This window comes from Neophocaena asiaeorientalis, unplaced genomic scaffold (genome assembly GCF_003031525.2).
Source record: "Neophocaena asiaeorientalis asiaeorientalis breed wild unplaced genomic scaffold, Neophocaena_asiaeorientalis_V1.1 scaffold332, whole genome shotgun sequence".
Taxonomy (NCBI): Eukaryota; Metazoa; Chordata; class Mammalia; order Artiodactyla; family Phocoenidae; genus Neophocaena; species Neophocaena asiaeorientalis.
In genome coordinates, this window is record NW_020173111.1 from 6,192,635 (window position 1) to 6,209,911 (window position 17,277).

The window sequence follows — 17,277 nt, forward strand, 5'->3', positions numbered from 1 at the left end:
CATCCATGTGAACTCTCCTGTCAACGCTTCACAGTTCACAGAGGATCCTGAGGGCAGTATTCATTTTCCCACCACTTCTGCCCACTCTTGCAACAACACCATGGTGACAGCTCCAGGGCATGGCACAGTGTCATTAACAAGGCCTTGGTAATTTCTGACTGCTACACACCCCCTCTTCTAAGGACTCAAGGTTAAAACTGATTTCTGCACCAAGACTGTACACAACCTGAGAGGTAAGGCCAGCTCTTCCATTGCTCTCATTCACCACATAACCAGTCGCCCTGTCAGATGAACAATATGAGAAAATATTCAACTAATATGAACCATGGCCCTACTGATTATTAGCTGATGGGTGATACTACTTGGAAGACCACGAAAATGCAAAATACTAAATTCTCTATAGTTCACACAAATCATAGCCTACTTCGGCCAGTCAGCAATTAACTGATTTTCCTTTTTTATATAAAGATTACCTACTCAGTAGTTTTCATTTCACCATTTACAAATTTGAACATACTATTAGAATTACTGTTGATTTTATTTTACATATAATAATACCATATCTGTTTTTCAAAAACTAATCTCTTAGGACAGCAGCCCCCAACCTTTTTGGCCCCAGGGACCGGTTTCATGGAGGACAATTTTTCCATAGACTGGGGGTGGGGTGGGGATGGTTTCAGGATGATTCAAGCGCATTACATTTACTGTGTACTTTATTTCTATTATTATTACATTGTAATATATAATGAAATAATTATACAACTCAGCATAATGCAGAATGAGTGGGAGCCCTGAGCTTGTTCTCACTTGCCACTCACTGAGAGGGTTTTGATATGAGTCTGCAGGCAATTGATTTATTATGGTCTCTGTGCAGTCAAACCTCTCTGCTAACGATAATCTGTATCTGCAGCCGCTCCCCAGCGCTAGCATCACCGCCTCAGCTCCACCTCAGGTCATCAGGCATTAGATTTTCATAAGGAGCACGCAACCTAGATCCCTCACATGCGCAGTTCACAGTAGGGTTCCTGCTCCTATGAGAATCTGATGCCGCCACTGATCTGACAGGAGGCGGAGCTCAGGTGGTAACGTGGGTGACAGGGAGTGGCTGTAAATACAGATGAAACTTCACTCGCTAGCCTGCTGCTCACCTCCTGCTGTGCAGCCTGGTTCCTAACAGGCCATGGACACTAACAGTCCGTGGCCCAGGGACTGGGGACCCCTGTCTTCGGAGACACAAACTGAGTATTCATGGGTGAAATGAAATGCCTGGGCATTGCTTTACAGTATTCCACCAATAACCAAAAAGGGGAAACTACTAATAACTGTCGAAGCCAGGAGATGGGCACAAGAGGATTCATTATTATCCTCTCACTTTTGTGGGGGATTGAAAGTGTCAGTATTAAAATATTTTTAAATAAAGCTAGACAGAATCTTAAAACTACACTTTTTTCAATCATATCCTTTAAAACAGCAGGTTTTGTTCAAGAGAAATGCATCTTAAGAAGAATGGAAGTTTTGATTATTGTTACTACCAGTGGTAAAAGTGATATTTAAATAATGCTTTACATATTAAGATTGTCTTTACAGGTTAGTCTATAAATGATGAATTTAGTAGATTAACTTAACAGAGTGTGTTGTGTGTGTATAAAAAACATTACAAGATAGTTTACAAATAAGCATTTAAAGAAAATGATATCACGTATCAAGAATTCAAGCTCACCCACAGCCTCCTGAATGACGCTAGTATAACTCTAATAATGTAAGAATCCAAACCTGAATGAAAGCAGATGTGCGTTTTGCAGGATCCCACAGAAATTCAACTGCATTTAACTGGCTTGGATTTGTCTTTGTGTCAATTATTCCCACAGACATTGGAATATCTGTATTTTAAAAAGAAGTGACACAGAAACAAAACTATGAATGATTAAAAGGTTACAATCTACTATGATTCTGTTCTAATGAAATTATTATACCTCCCTGCTGAACTTTTCCCTTCAATGTTCTCCATGGTCAATCATTTCAACATAAAAACCCACCTAATGTGTATCATACTTTCTCCCACCATTTCTATTTCATTTTATTAAGAATATGATGGATGGTGCCAATCAAAAATGAAATAAATGGTTTAAAACTCATAAAATTCCTGGCTCAGTTTCGTTAAGCACCAAAAACAACTTCATTTTTAACTATAAAACAACTCAAATAGTATGGCGTTTCCTTAAAAAACTAAAAACAGAACTACCATACGAGCCAGCAATCCCACTACTGGGCATATATCCTGAGAAAACCATAATTCAAAAAAAGACATGTGCCACAATGTTCACTGCAGCTCTATTTACAATAGCCAGGACATGGAAGCAACCTAAGTGTCCATCAACAGATGAATGGATAAAGAAGATGTGGCACATACATACAATGGAATATTAGCCATAAAAAGAAACAAAATTGAGTCATTTGTAGTGAGAGGGATGGACCTAGAGTCTGTCATACAGAGTGAAGTTAAGTCAGAAAGAGAAAAACAAATACTGTAGGCTAACACATATATATGGAATCTAAAAAAAAATGGTTCTGATGAGCCTAGGTGCAGGACAGGAATAAAGACACAGATGTAGAGAAAGGACTTGAGGACACAGGGAGGGGGAAGGGTAAGCTGGGACAAAGTGAGAGAGTGGCATGGACATGTATACACTACCAAATGTAAAATAGATAGCTAGTGGGCAGCAGCTGCATAGCACAGGGAGATCAGCTCGGTGCTTTGTGACCACCTAGAGGGGTGGGATAAGGAAGGTGGGAGGGAGATGCAAGAGGGAATGCATATGGAGATATACGTATGCATACAGCTGATTCACTCTGTTATACAACAGAAACTAACACAACACTGTAAAGCAATTATACTCCAATAAAAATGTTAAAATACATACATACATAAAACAACTCAAGTCACACAGGTGACTAAAACTCTCTACGCAATCACCCATGGTGTGGTGCTAGCGTATTAACAGGTACAGCTAAACAACTGCCTCGTCTCTCCGTGGTCTTCTGACTTGTACCTAAATCGAGGAGTCTGTCTCCTGGGCGATTCCACTTCCAACCTTCAAGTTGCTGATGCTCTGTATATTGGAGCCGTCTGTCATGGAATACAACTCTTATGATGCTCTATGGAATAAGTAGGGGAAATGAGCACTTTAAAATTGTTCCAGCTAAAAAGCACAAGTGTTTTCACTTCTTATGCATTAGCCTATAATAGAAAAGCATACAAAAACAAATTCTGGGGCTTCCCTGGTGGCGCAGTGGTTGAGAGTCTGCCTGCCGATGCAGGGGAAACGGGTTCATACCCCGGTCCGGGAAGATCCCTCATGCCGTGGAATGGGTGGGGCCGTGAGCCATGGCCACTGAGCCTGCGCGTCTGGAGCCTGTGCTCCTCAATGAGAGAGGCCACAACAGTGAGAGGCCCGCGTACCACAAAAAAACAAAAACAAAAACAAATTCTGCTTTAAACATTTTGTAAGTGTTTTACAAAACACTGTTTTGTTCTTGGATACCTGGGTATGGGTACAATTATTTGGTGCAAAGAATTATTACTATCATTTTTTTTAACTTTTTTTTTTTGATGTGGACCACTGTTAAAATCTTAATTGAATTTGTTACAATATTGCTTCTGTTTTATGTTTTGGTTTTTTGGCCATGAGTCATGTGGGATCTTAGCTCCCCAACCAGGGATTGAACCCACAACCCCTGCATTCGAAGGTGAAATCTCAACCACCGAACCAGCAGGGAAGTCCCGGTACAAAGAATTATAACTCAAAAATAACAAGAGCAAATAAAATGGATTCTTAGGTTAAATTTTTTTTTTTCTTTTGCGGTACACGGGCCTCTCACTGTTGTGGCCTCTCCCACTGCGGAGCACAGGCTCCGGACGTGCAGGCTCAGCGGCCATGGCTCACAGGCCTAGCCGCTCTGCAGCATGTGGGATCTTCCCGGACCAGGGCATGAACCCGTGTACCCTGAATCGGCAGGTGGACTCCCAACCACTGCGCCACCAGGGAAGCCCTCTTAGGTTAAATTTTTATTAAAAAATTTGATACTGTAATTCAAAATTAAGGTCCATGTCCATAAAAAATTAGTAAGAATTATATTTCTATAAAGAAAACATCAGGGAATCCCCTGGTGCCCAAGTGATTAGAGTTTTGCGCTTCCACTGCAGGGGACCCTGGGGTTCGATCCCTGGTCGGGGAGCTAAGATCCCCGAGTGCTGTGAGGCACAGCCCCGCCCCCCAGAAAAAAAAGTCAAGGGCAGGGGGGTAAATCTGCCCACCACCCCCAAAAGAGAACCTATATGCAAAATTCATCCTCAACTATTTAACCTGCAAGTGAGATTATCTGAGGTAAGCAAGGGAAAAACAAAACAAAACAGATAAAACACAGGTAAACTTCATCCAAACACTCAGGTTCATTCCTAGGGAAGGCTTTAACTCTACTCCACAAACTCTAGGCCATTCTCTGCTCTCCACCCATCCCACCCTCACCTCCCACAGGTTTGGGCTGCCAGCTGCTGTTCCGTTCCAAGAACAGGATAACAGGTCATCAAAATGGATTCAGATACCAGATTTGCACTAATTAGTGTTTCTGACATGTTTATAAATAACTGTTTCTCAGACTATGATGCAGTAAGATAATCGTATTTCCAGTAGACACTCTGCTGGTTTGAGCAGGAAATAACTTGTTAGCGATACATATCAATACTATCTTTAGTGCCCCTGCCTTCCGCACCCCCAAAATGCTGTCCAAAACATAGCTGATAAATATTTTGAAGGGAACCATTTAAAAGTAGAAATACTGTAATTTGAAATAGTTTAAAAAGAGGCCAAGTCAGTCATTAGGACCTCTGTGGACGTCTATGAAGGCACAGTTGCCACTCTGATCCACACCCAATTCCCCACCAGCACCCACTTCACACAAGCGCCTGCTGGCAGCAAAGCCCTCACAGAGTGATGGTGCTTGAGCCAGTGGTGACTCCTGGTTCACAGCCACCAGCAGGTTGATCTCTCAGAAGTGCAGCACAGAAAATGTCATGATTTTGATTCTTCCATATTTAGTAAGAACCAGATCAAATCCATGAGTTCAGATGAAAATAGTATGAGAATACAGGTATTAGTTTTAAGTGCTTTACTAAACCCCATTCTAGGTCAGACTAAGACATAAGACAGTAAAATACGGAATATGGAGGACCATAGTTAAGAAATGGCAAGATATAAAAGAAAACCTCTTAAATAAAACTGGAAGGGGAAAAGCTGTTATCTGGAAGTTCTGACTAAAAGGAGACAATACACCAAGAGAATCAGCCACAGATAAAGGGGCCCTAACAATAAGACAGAAAGAGAACAATCAGAGAAGGCACTTCACTGAATATTTTAAGCAGGTCAAGAAGTTCCAGAGCACCTCTGATCAGCAGCATTTGATCCCGAAGACCCCCCACCACCACCTCAATAGCAGAGTCAAAGATCATGGGGCCGGGGAATTAAACTCTAGATGGCTGCAGAGTATTTTAGGGATCCTCTAGATGAAGAAGCATATGGTCTTTAAGAAAGTTATCCTGTAGTCTCTGGCAGTAGCAGACTGTAACTCTGAATCCCAGGCAAGCTCTCAGAATGTAACTGGATGTATTCTGGCACACCCACCAAAAATCAGACATGTGGCTTATCAAGTGGAAGATGAAACTAAGACTTCTTAAAAAGTAACCCTGTGACTTTCACAATGACAAAAGAGTTCACCCACATCTTCCCTTAAACAATATATTACTAGGCTGAATTTTAACCAGGTGTGGTACAATTTGGCAAAGATTTGCCGGGGTGCCCAATACTTGTCTGACAATGAATGACGAGCTGGGAGCAAGACATGCTGAGAGAATCTTCAACACTGCTAAGCCTTCTAGACTCTGAAAAATGGGAGCTGTTGCTCCTTGACCAAACCATAGCTATTTGTCACTAGCGTCCAGCAGAGCATAACCAATTCAATAGGGCTTGCTCACTGGGAACAGTGCTGATGCCTTTTTAAAAGGGTGAATCTAATTCGTGTTCAATACAGGTGAGAAAGCCAGTAGGAGGGAATAAAAAAAATAAGGCCATCTGACCCACCCTTTAGGGAAATGATCAAACCCACTGATGGAACACAGACATGACAGACTCCATGTTCAGATGGCACACGTGAGAATGGGTAATAACCTCTCTCCTGTTCTGAGAATGTTGGGAGCCTCAGGAGTCAGAAGAAACCTGGGAGCTTACTCCAGGTTGGCAAGACAATGGTCCACTGGGGACTAGAACCTCTCACAGGATTGGGAGCTTCCTGCCCCCAGGAGTGGGAAGAGTACTCCAAAGACTCTCAGGCCTCCAGTGCTGAGCAGCTGCTTTCTGGACAAGCCTAATTTGTTAGCATTGGTACTGCTGTCCACTCCCCCCACAGGCTGCCTTCCCCATGCTCGCCAGTCTGAAAAGGGTTGGGCCTTTCCAATGGAATGCCTCGCCACAATGAGGGCCCAGCAGCACTCGGGCCCCAAAAGGCCTCTCTGTAGGAAGATGGAAGGACCGAGAGAACTCATCCTGCTTCTCCCTTGCTAACAGTTAGCCGCAATGAAGTTTTCCCTTTTCCCAATTAAGCTTCTTCAGTAACCCTTACCCTGTAATGCTCTGGAGTTTATGATACTGTGTGGTGCGTGACAGGTAGAGGCTAGAAGGACCCACCTTGCATGACACTGCAGGGGCCAGGGATGGGTCTGAAGGCACATCCATCCTAAAAGGAATGGGTTGGCTGCGCCTCCTAGGCCTGGAATAACTGACTCTTCATTCAGACACACCAGTAGCGTGAAGAGATCAAATTTTACTTAGAGAAATTTTCAGAGGTGAAATAAAAGTTTCAAAGTAACACTTATATTTCCCCCACCCACTATCTTTTACTTTTAAAGAGAAACAAAGTTTCCACACTATCTTCTACTTTTAAAGAGAAACAAAGTTTCCACACTATCTTCTACTTTTAAAGAGAAACAAAGTTTTTGTTGTGGTAGTGAGTTTTTCTCCCTCCTTTAGCTGCAACTAACTTTTCTCTGGCGTCTTGTTTCCAGAGGGCCTTCACATTTACTTCACTCAGTAATTACTATAATTCCTATTTTACAGAGGAGTAAACAAAATATAGCTCAATAGAGTTTTAATATAGCCATTACTTTCTTAAAGTGAAATTAAATAATTTTTTAATAACTCCTGCAACAAAAACCAAAACTCTTGCAGTAAAACTGCTACTTTTTTGAGTCACTGTAGTATCTTTTAGGAGTTTAAACAGATGGTCCTTACCTTTACCAGTTTTCCAGTGATCTCAGGCACATCTCCCATTTTCCGGTTATCCAGCATGCGAATTTCGTAAGACTGACCTATTTTTAAAAATTGTGTATCAAAAACAATCCATATAAAGAACATCACTCTGTGTAACAAAAATTCAACTCAAACATACGACTGCCCAATATTAAATTCTAAAGAAGCAAACTCAGGTTAATCTTTCTCTTCCCTGCAAATCATATTTTCCTCCTTCCACTCTCAAAGGAGACTGAAGAGTTCCTCAGTCAGTTTACTTTCCTCTGTTATCCTCTCACACTCATTATCTGAGACCAATTTTTCATAACAGCTTTATTGAGGTATAACTTACATGCCATAAAATTCACCCTTTTAAAGTGTACAATTAACTGGTTTTTAGTAAATGCAGAGCTGTGCAGCCCAAACTGCTATTAATTTTAGAGCACCTTCATCATCAAAAAGAAAACTCATACCCGTGAGCAGTCCCTTCTCATCCACCCACCTCCACCCCCTCACAACCACTCATCAATCTACTTTCTTTCTCTTGGGATTTGGTTGCTTTAGACAGTAGATATAAATGGAATCACACAACAGGTGGCCTTTTGTGACTGGCTTTTTCACTTATAATGTTGCCAAAGTTCATCCAGGTTGTAGCATGTGTCAGTCTTTCCTATTTATGGCCAAATTATTCAACTGAATGCATACACCACACTTCGTTTATTCATTCAACAGCTGACAGACATCTGGGTTGTTTCCACTTTTTGGCTATTATGAATAATGATACTAGGAACATTTGTGGACAGGTTTTTGTGTAAACTAAGGTCAAATTTTAATCCTGGAGCTTTCTCCCTTGTGTCTAATGAACCCAGCTCACATCTTGTCACTGCTCAATTAGGGTCCATAAAAAAAACACGAATAGAAACTCACACACCAATCTATTTAATTAAGAAAATAAGCTGCTGCTGCCAAAAGTTAGTAATATGCTCCAAATCCACAAAAAAGATGTTTGGATTACCTATCATTAAATAATAAAAATGACAGCATAATTTAATATGCAGAAAATTAGTAGTAATTAAAGAGTGCTTCTAGTAACATATGAAGTTGAGGCTCTTTATAATAAAACTACCAATACCTTGCCCACACTCCACTGGGCTTACAAAAATATACAAAAGTACAAGATCATAGGGTCAAAACATAACAGTTACCAAAATAAAACTAAATCACTCCAAGGTTGGTGAAGGAAAACAACTGCTGTATACACCACTAAGGAACAGTCAAATTCATTCAACACACTGAGAGAGATTAAACTAAAAACACCCTTATGGTAACAGAGATTTTTAAAAAAGTTAAATCTGCAGCATACTTAACAATGGATCTGAACCTGGAAAAAGAATAAACAATAACTTCTTTAAAAACGGAAAGGAATATCCAGGAGTGGTCACGAGCCCCTACTGCCACCCTCCCAGACCCCAGGGGCGGTCACGAGCTGCTGCTGCCCCCACTGCGTGCTCCGAGGGTGTGCCTGAGCCGCTGCCAGACCAGACACCAGCCGTGGCATCTGCACACCCCGCCCCTCTCGGGGGTAATGACCAGCACACACTGAGTAAAGAGGCAACAGGCATCCATACTAAAAACAGCCTCGTATCAAATATATTAAACACGTACAAGCTACACAGGGACACCCCCACATAAACAGCCCTCTAAGACCAAAGTAGGTAACTGTTTCTCCTAAACGCACAGAGTAAGATAAACACAAGTAAAATGAATCAGCAGAGGAACCACTCCCAGTTAAAAGACCAACAGAATTACCCTCAAAGAACAAACAATGAAGCAGACCTCTTCAGTCTAATAGACACCGATTTCAAAAAAGAGGCAATGGAAATACTGAAGGAATTAAGAAAGGCTATTGACAGAAATGCAGATTACTGTAAAAAAAAAAAACAGCTAGAAACTATAAAGATGAACCAAGAAAAATTAGAAAACTCATTTGCAGACGTGAAAGCTGAGATAAAGACAATGAATAGCAGAAAGAATAATGCAGAAGAACAAGTCAACTGGAAGATAAAATAATGGAAACCACCGAATCAAGACAGCAGACAGAAAGCCAAATGGAAAAAAAAAATGAAAGCAACATAAGAGACCTATGGGATAATATAAAGCATGCCAACCTATGCATACTAGGAATTCCAGAAGAGGAAGAAAGAGAAAAGAGGACTGAAAAAATATCTGAAGAAATTATGGCTGAAAAGTTTCCAAACCTAAAGAAGGAAACAGATATCCAGGTACAAGAAGCACAGAGGGTCCCAAACAAGATAAATCCAAAACAGACCTACACCAAGACATATTATAACAAAAATAGCAAAACTTAAAAAGAGAGGATTTTAAAGGCAGCAAGAGTTCATTACAAGGGAACGCCCATAAGACTATCAGCTGGTTTCTATACAGAAACGTTGCAGGCCAGAAGGGAGTGGCAAGATATTGGGTTGGCCAAAAAATTCGTTCAGGTTTCCCCATACCGTCTTATGGCAAAACCCAAACGAACTTTCTGGCCAACCCAATATATTCAGTTCTGAGAGGGAAAAATGTGTAACCTAGGATACTCTATCCAGCAAGATTATCATTTAGAATAGAAGAAGAGATAAAGAATTTCTCGGACAAGCAAAAACTAAAAGAATACAGCAATAGTAAACCCATCCTAAAGGAAATATTGAAAGGTCTTCCCTAAACAGAAATGAAGAATCTATAGAAAAGAGAAAATCACAACTGGAAAATAAATCATTTAAATGAGCTAGTACAGATTTAAAAAGATTAAAAAATTTCTGTGAAAGTGATGATAACCACAATGAACAGCAAAAGGATAAACATGAAGATGTAAAAGAGGACATCAAAATTGTAAAATGGGGGCTTCTCTTGTGGTGCAGTGGTTAAGAATCTGCCTGCCAATGCAGGGGGCACAGGTTCGAGCCCTGGTCCGGGAGAACCCCACATGCTGCGGAGCAGCTGGGCCCGTGAGCCACAGCTGCTGAGCCTACACTCTGGAGCCTGTGAGCCACAGCTGCTAAGCCCACGTGCCACAACTGCTGAGCCCTGTGCACCTGGAGCCCATGCTCCACAATGGGAGAGGCCACTGCAATGGGAAGCCCGTGCACCGCGGCAGGGAGTGACCCCTGCTTGCCGCAACTGGAGAGGGACTGCCTGCAGCAGCAAAGATCCAACGCAGCCAAAAATAAATAATCAATTAATTTAAAAAATTGTAAAATGGGGGGCAGGGAAGAAAATGTAGAATTTGTTCTCCCTAAAATGTGCTTGAGCCTATATGACTATCAGTCTAAGGCAAGGATATATAGGAAGGGGTTAACATACTTGAAAAACAGGGTTATCACAAATCAAAAACATAGAACAGATTCACAAAAACCAAAAAGAAAAGAACATAAGTATAATATCAATACAAAAGAAAATAATCAGAACACACACACACACACACACACACACACACACACACACACACAAGAACAAAGAAAAAGGAACAGAGAAGAAATAAAAATCAATGGGAAAATAAGGTTTAAAATGGCAATAAACATTGGGTTGGCCAAAAAGTTCCTTTGGTTTTTAAGTAAAAATAAGATACGTTTTTCATTTTTACCCAGAACTTTATTGAACAATGTATTCACCATTTTCTTCCACTACCTTCTGCCATTTTTCAGGAAACTTCATAATTCCATCTTCTCAAAACTTTTTATCTTTTTGAGCAAAGAACTGTTCCAGGTGCCTTTTACAGTCTTCCAGAGAATGGAAGTTTTTTCCATTAAGAGAATTTTGTGAAGACGTAAATAAATGGAAATCCGAAGTGCAGTGTCTTGTATATACGGCGGATGAATCAGAACTTCCCAGCCAAGCTGTAACAGTTCTTGTCTGGTTATCAAAGAAACATGCGGTCTTGTGTTATCCTGATGGAAGATTATGTGTTTTCTGTTGACTAATTCTGGACTCTTTTTGTCAAGTGCTGCTTTCAGTTGGTCTAACTGGGAGCAGTACTTGTTAGAATTAATCGTTTGGTTTTCTGGAAGGAGCTCGTAATAGAGGACTCCCTTCAATCCCACCATATACATAATATCACCTATTTGGATGAAGACCCGCCTTTGGTGGGGTTGGTGGTGGTGGTTCATTTCGCTTACCCCACGATCTCTTCCATTCCACATTATTGTACAGCATCCATTTTTCATCGCCTGTCACATTTTGTTTTAAAAACAGAACAGTTGTGTTACGTTTAAGTAGAGAATTGCATATGGAAATCAATCAAGAAGTTTTTTTTTTGCTTAACTTACGTGGAACCCAAACATCAAAGCGATGAACATAACCAAACTGGTGCAAGTGATTTTCAATGCTCGATTTGGATATTTTGCTTCTGTCGACTATCTGCTGCGTGGTATAACACTGATTGTTCTCAATGAATACCTCAATTTGATCGCTATCAACCTCAATCTCTCTACCTGACCATGGAGCAACGTCCAGCAAGAAATCCCCAGCACGAAACCTCACAAACCACTTTTGACCTGCTCAATCAGTCACAGCACCTTCTCCATACACTTCACAAATATTTTTTGCATTTCAGTTGCGTTTTTACCTTTCCTGAAATGATAAACCATAATATGCTGAAAACGTTGCTTTTTTCTTCCATCTTCAATATTAAAATAGCTACACAAAAATTCACCAATTTTGATGTTTTTTTTTTAATGCACACTGATATGATATCTGTCACAACAGAGTCTAACAAAATTGTTTCAAATGAAGTTAAAGATAACTAAGCAATACTAAAGCCAGCTTACAGAAAAAAAGCAAATGAACTTTTGGGCCAACCCAATACATAGCTATCAATAATTACCTTAAATGTCAACGGACTAAATGTTTCAATCAAAAGACAAAGAGTGGCAGACTGGATTAAAAAATAAGAGGCTACAATGTGCTGCCTACAAGAGACCCACTTTAGGGCAAAGGACACACACAGATTTAAAGTAAGGGGATGGAAAAAGATACTTCATGCAAACAGAAATGATAAGAGAGTGGGGGTCACAATACTCATAGCAGAAAAAATAGACTTTAAAATAAAGGCCATAAAGAAAGATAAAGAAGGACACTATATAATGATAAAAGAATCAATACAAGAAGAGGATTTTACATATATGCACTTAATAAAGGAACACCCAAATACATAAAACAAAGACTAACCAGACATAAAGGGAGAAACTGACAATACAATTTAACATCACACTGACATCAATGAACATATCCTCTAGACAGAAAATCAATAAGGCAACAGAGATCCTAAATGACACAAGTTAGACTTAATTGATATTTTCAGGACGTTACATCCGAAAAATCCAGAATACACATTCTTTTCAACTGCACATGGAACATTCTCTAGAACTGACCACATACTAGGGCACAAAACAAGCCTCAACAAATTTAATAAGAGTACAGGAATTATCTTAAGCATCTTTTCTGACAACAAGGGCAGGAAACTAGAAATAAACAACAGAAAAAGAAATGAGAAAAATAAAACACGATTACATGGAGACAAAACAACATGGTACTAAAAAAATAGGTCAATGATGAAATCAAAGAGGAAATTAGAAAATACCTTGAGACAAATGACAATGAAAACACAACCATACAAAATCTATGGGATGCAGCAAAAGCAGTTCTTAGAGGGAAGTTCACAGGAATACAGGCCTTCCTCAAGAAACAAGAAAAATCTCAAACAACCTATCACTTAAAAGAATTAGAAAAAGAAGAACAAACAAAACCTAAAGTCAGCAGAATGAAGGAAATAATAACTATCAGAGAGGAAATAAATTAAGAAAAAATTAAAAAACAATAGAAAAAAAATTCAATAAAACCAAGAGCCGGTTCTTTGAAAGGATAAACAAGACTGACAAACTGCTGGCCAAGCTCAACAAGAAGAAAAGAGAGAGAACCCAAATAAACAAAGTAACAAATGAAAAAGGAGGCTTAACAACTGATACTGCAGAAATACAAAAAACCATAAGGGAATACTATGAATAATTACATGCCAAAAATTCGACAACCTAGAAGAAATGGAAAAGTTTCTAGAAACATACAGCCCACAAAAAACTGAATCAAGAAAAAATAGATAATTTGAACAGATAGATCACTAGAAGTGAAATAGAATCTGTAATAAAAAAAAAACTCCCTATTAACAAAAGTCCAGGACCAGATGGCTTCTACCAAACATATAAAGAAGAACTCATACCTATCCTTCTCAAACTCTTCCAAAAAAACTGAAAGGGGGGAACACTCCCAAGTGCATTCTATGAAGCCACCATCATCCTGATACCAAAACCAAAGACACCACGAAAAAAGAAAATTACAGGCCAGTATCTTTGATGAATATAGATGCAAAAATTCTCAACAAAATATTAGCAAACCGAATCCAACAACACATAAAAAGGATTATATACCATGATCAAGTTGGATTCATTCCAGAGTTACAAGGATGGTTCAACATATGCAAATCAATCAACGTGATACACCACATCAACAAAAGACAAAAGCCACATGATCATCTCAAAAGACAGAAAAAGCATTTGAAAAAATTCAACATCCATTCATGATAAAAAAAACTCTTACCAAAGTGGATATAGAGGAAACATATCCCAACATAATAAAAGCCATTTAGGACAAACCCACAGCCAATATAATACTCAATGGTGAAAAGCTGAAAGCCTTGCCGCTAAAATCTGGAACAAGACAAGGCTGCTCATTCTCACCACTCCTATTCAACATAGTATTGGAAGTCCTAGCCACAGCAATCACACAAGAAAGCGAAACAAAAGGTATCCAAATTGGAAGGGAAGAGGTAAAACTGTCACTATATGCAGATGACATGATACTATATATAGAAAACCCTAAGGACTCCACACAAAAACTACTAGATCTAATAAACAAATTCAGCAAAGTGTCAGGATACAAGATTATCATTCAGAAATCAGTTGCATGTCTTTACACCAACAATGAAATGTCAGAAAGAGAACGTAAAAAAAACAATACCTTTTAAAATTGCGACCCCCAAAATAAAATACCTATGAATAAACCTGACCAAAGAGGTGAAAGACTTATACGCTGAGAACTATAAAACATTAATAAAGGAAACTGAAGATGATTCAAAGAAGTGGAAAGATATCTCATGCTCTTGGATTTGAAGAATATTGTTTAAATGGCCATATTACCCAAAGCAATCTACAGATTTAATGCAGTCCCCATCAAATTACCCATGACATTTTTCACAGAACTAGAACAAGTAATCCTAAATTGATATGGAACCATAAAACATCCAGAATTGCCAAAGCAATCCTGATGAAAAAGAGCAAACAGGAGGCATAACCATCCCAGACTTCAGACACTACTACACAGCTACAGTAATCAGTGTTGTATTGCCACAAAAGCAGACATACAGACCAACAGAACAGTGAGCCCAGAAATAAACCCACACACCTACGGTCAATTAACCTTCGACAAAGGAGGCAAGAATGTAAAATGGAAAAAAGGCTCTTCAGCAAGTGGTGTTGGGAAATTGGACAGACGTATGTAAATCAATGAAGTTAGAACACACCCTCTCACCATATGCAAAAATAAACTCAAATGGCTTAAAGACTTAAAAGACATGACACTATAAAACTCCTAGAAGAGAACATAGGCAAAATATTCTCTGACATAAATCATACCAATATTTCTTAGGTCAGTCTTCCAAGGCAACAGAGATAAAAATAAAAATGAGACCGAATCAAACTTACAACATTTTGCACAGCAAAGGAAACCATAAACAAAACGAAAAGACCACCTACAGAATAGGAGAAAATATCTGCCAACAATGCAACAGACAGGGTCTTAATTTCCAAAATGTACAAATAGCTCATAAAACTGAACACCAAATTTACAAACAACCCAATCGAAAAATCAGCAGACCTATAGAGATATTCCTCCAAAGAAGAAATACAGATGGCCAGTAGGAACATGAAAAGATGCTCAACATAGCTAATTATTAGAGACATGCAAATCAAAACTACAATAAGGTACCACCTCACAAAGGTCAGAATGGCCATCATTAGAAAGTCTACAAATAACAAATGCTGCAGAGGGTGTGGAGAAAAGGGAACCCTCCTACACTGTTGGTGGGAATGTAAGCTGGTACAGCCACTATGGTAAACAGTATGGACATTCATCAGAAAATTAAAATAGAATTACCATATGATCCAGCAATCCCACTCCAGGGCATATATCCAGACAAAACCATAATTCAAAAAGATAAAGGCACCCCTATATTCACAGCAGCACTATTCATAATAGCCAAGACGTGGAAACAACCTAAATGTCCACTAACAGACAAACTGATAAAGAAGATGTGGTAAATAGATAAAATACAATACTACTCAGCCATAAAAAAGAACAAAATAATGCCACTTGCAGCAACACGGATGCAACTAGAGATTATCATACTAAGTGAAGTAAGTCAGAAAGAGAAAAACAAATACCATCTGATATCACTTACATGTGGAATCTAAAATATGACACAGGGGACTTCCCTGGTGGTCCAGTGGTTAAGACTTTGCCTTCCAATGCAGGGGCTGTGGGTTCAATCCCTGGTCAGGGAGCTAGGATCCCACATGCCTCGCGGCCAAAAAACCAAAACATAAAACAGAAGCAATATTGTAATAAACTTAATAAAGACTTTTTTTTTTTTTTAAATAAGAGCTCTGCCGGGTCTTTGTAGTGGCATGTGGGCTCTTTTAGTTGGGGCATGCAAACTCCTAGCTGTAGCATGTGGGATCTAGTTCCCTGACGAGTGATCAAACCCAGGCCCCTTGCATTGGGAGCATGGAGTCTTAGCCACTGGACCACCAGGGAAGCCCCAATAAAGACTTTAAAAAATGACACAAATGAACCTATCTATGAAACAGAAACAGAATCACGGACATAGAAAACAGACTAGTGGTTGCCAAGGGGGACGGGAGTGGGAGAGGGAGGGAGAGGGAGGGGTTGGGAGTTTGGGATTAGCAGATATAAACTAGTATATACAGAATGGATAAACAACAAGGTCCTACTGTATAGCACAGGGAACTACGTTCAATATCCTGTGATAAACCATGACGGAAAAGAATATGAAAAAGAATGTATATATATATATATGTGTGTGTGTGTGTGTGTGTATAACTGAATCACTTGACTGTACAGCAGTATTTAACACACTGTAAATCAACTATACTTCAATTTAAAAAGTTAAAAAATAAAAGATTTTAAAAAAGCAAATGAATAGATATCATTGATAAATACAGCATTACATATCTGAAATTACACTCAACCTCAAGAATTTAGGACACAAAAATTAACAAAATGTTTGTGCTGATTATCAGATCAACAAAAAACTGTTTGATTAATTTAAAAAATCAAGTGGGTAAAGATGGGGGAGAAATAAGCACATAAAATGTGGGGAAATGTAAACTGATAGACTGTTTTTGAAAGATAGTCTGCCTGCACCTGTTAACAAGTTAAATACTGCATCTTTTGACTCAGGGATTCTGATTATCAAGAGGGGGAATATTTGCACCTCACACTAGTCACAGAGGGCTAATCTCCCTAGTACCAAAGGAAAAGAACTCTTACAAAATTGCTAACAAATGCCCAACAACCCTAGCAGAAAATGAGCAAATGACATGAACATGTACTTCACACAAAAGAAGGAAAGCCAACAGTTCTTAAACATATTAAAAGACATTCGAGGGCTTCCCTGTGGCACAGTGGTTAAAGAATCCACCTGCCAAGGCAGGGACACGGGTTCGAGCCCTGGTTTGGGAAGATCCCACATGCTGTGGAGCAACTAACCCCACGCGCCACAACTACTGAGCCTGCACACCTAGAACCCAAG

The 17,277-nt window shown here is 39.4% G+C and overlaps 1 protein-coding gene across 2 annotated transcripts in view; it reads right to left on the reverse strand.

Moving 5' to 3' along the window:
• UBP1 (upstream binding protein 1) overlaps positions 1–17,277 on the reverse strand; it is a 68,145-nt gene that overhangs the window by 18,975 nt on the left and 31,893 nt on the right. For both annotated transcript variants that reach the window (XM_024743446.1, XM_024743447.1), the window contains exons 4-6: positions 7,341–7,417; positions 3,051–3,156; positions 1,774–1,880 (exon numbers count right to left, since the gene is read on the reverse strand). In XM_024743446.1, coding sequence (XP_024599214.1) covers positions 1,774–1,880; positions 3,051–3,156; positions 7,341–7,417 — 290 coding nt within the window. The remainder of the gene's footprint in view (positions 1–1,773; positions 1,881–3,050; positions 3,157–7,340; positions 7,418–17,277) is intronic.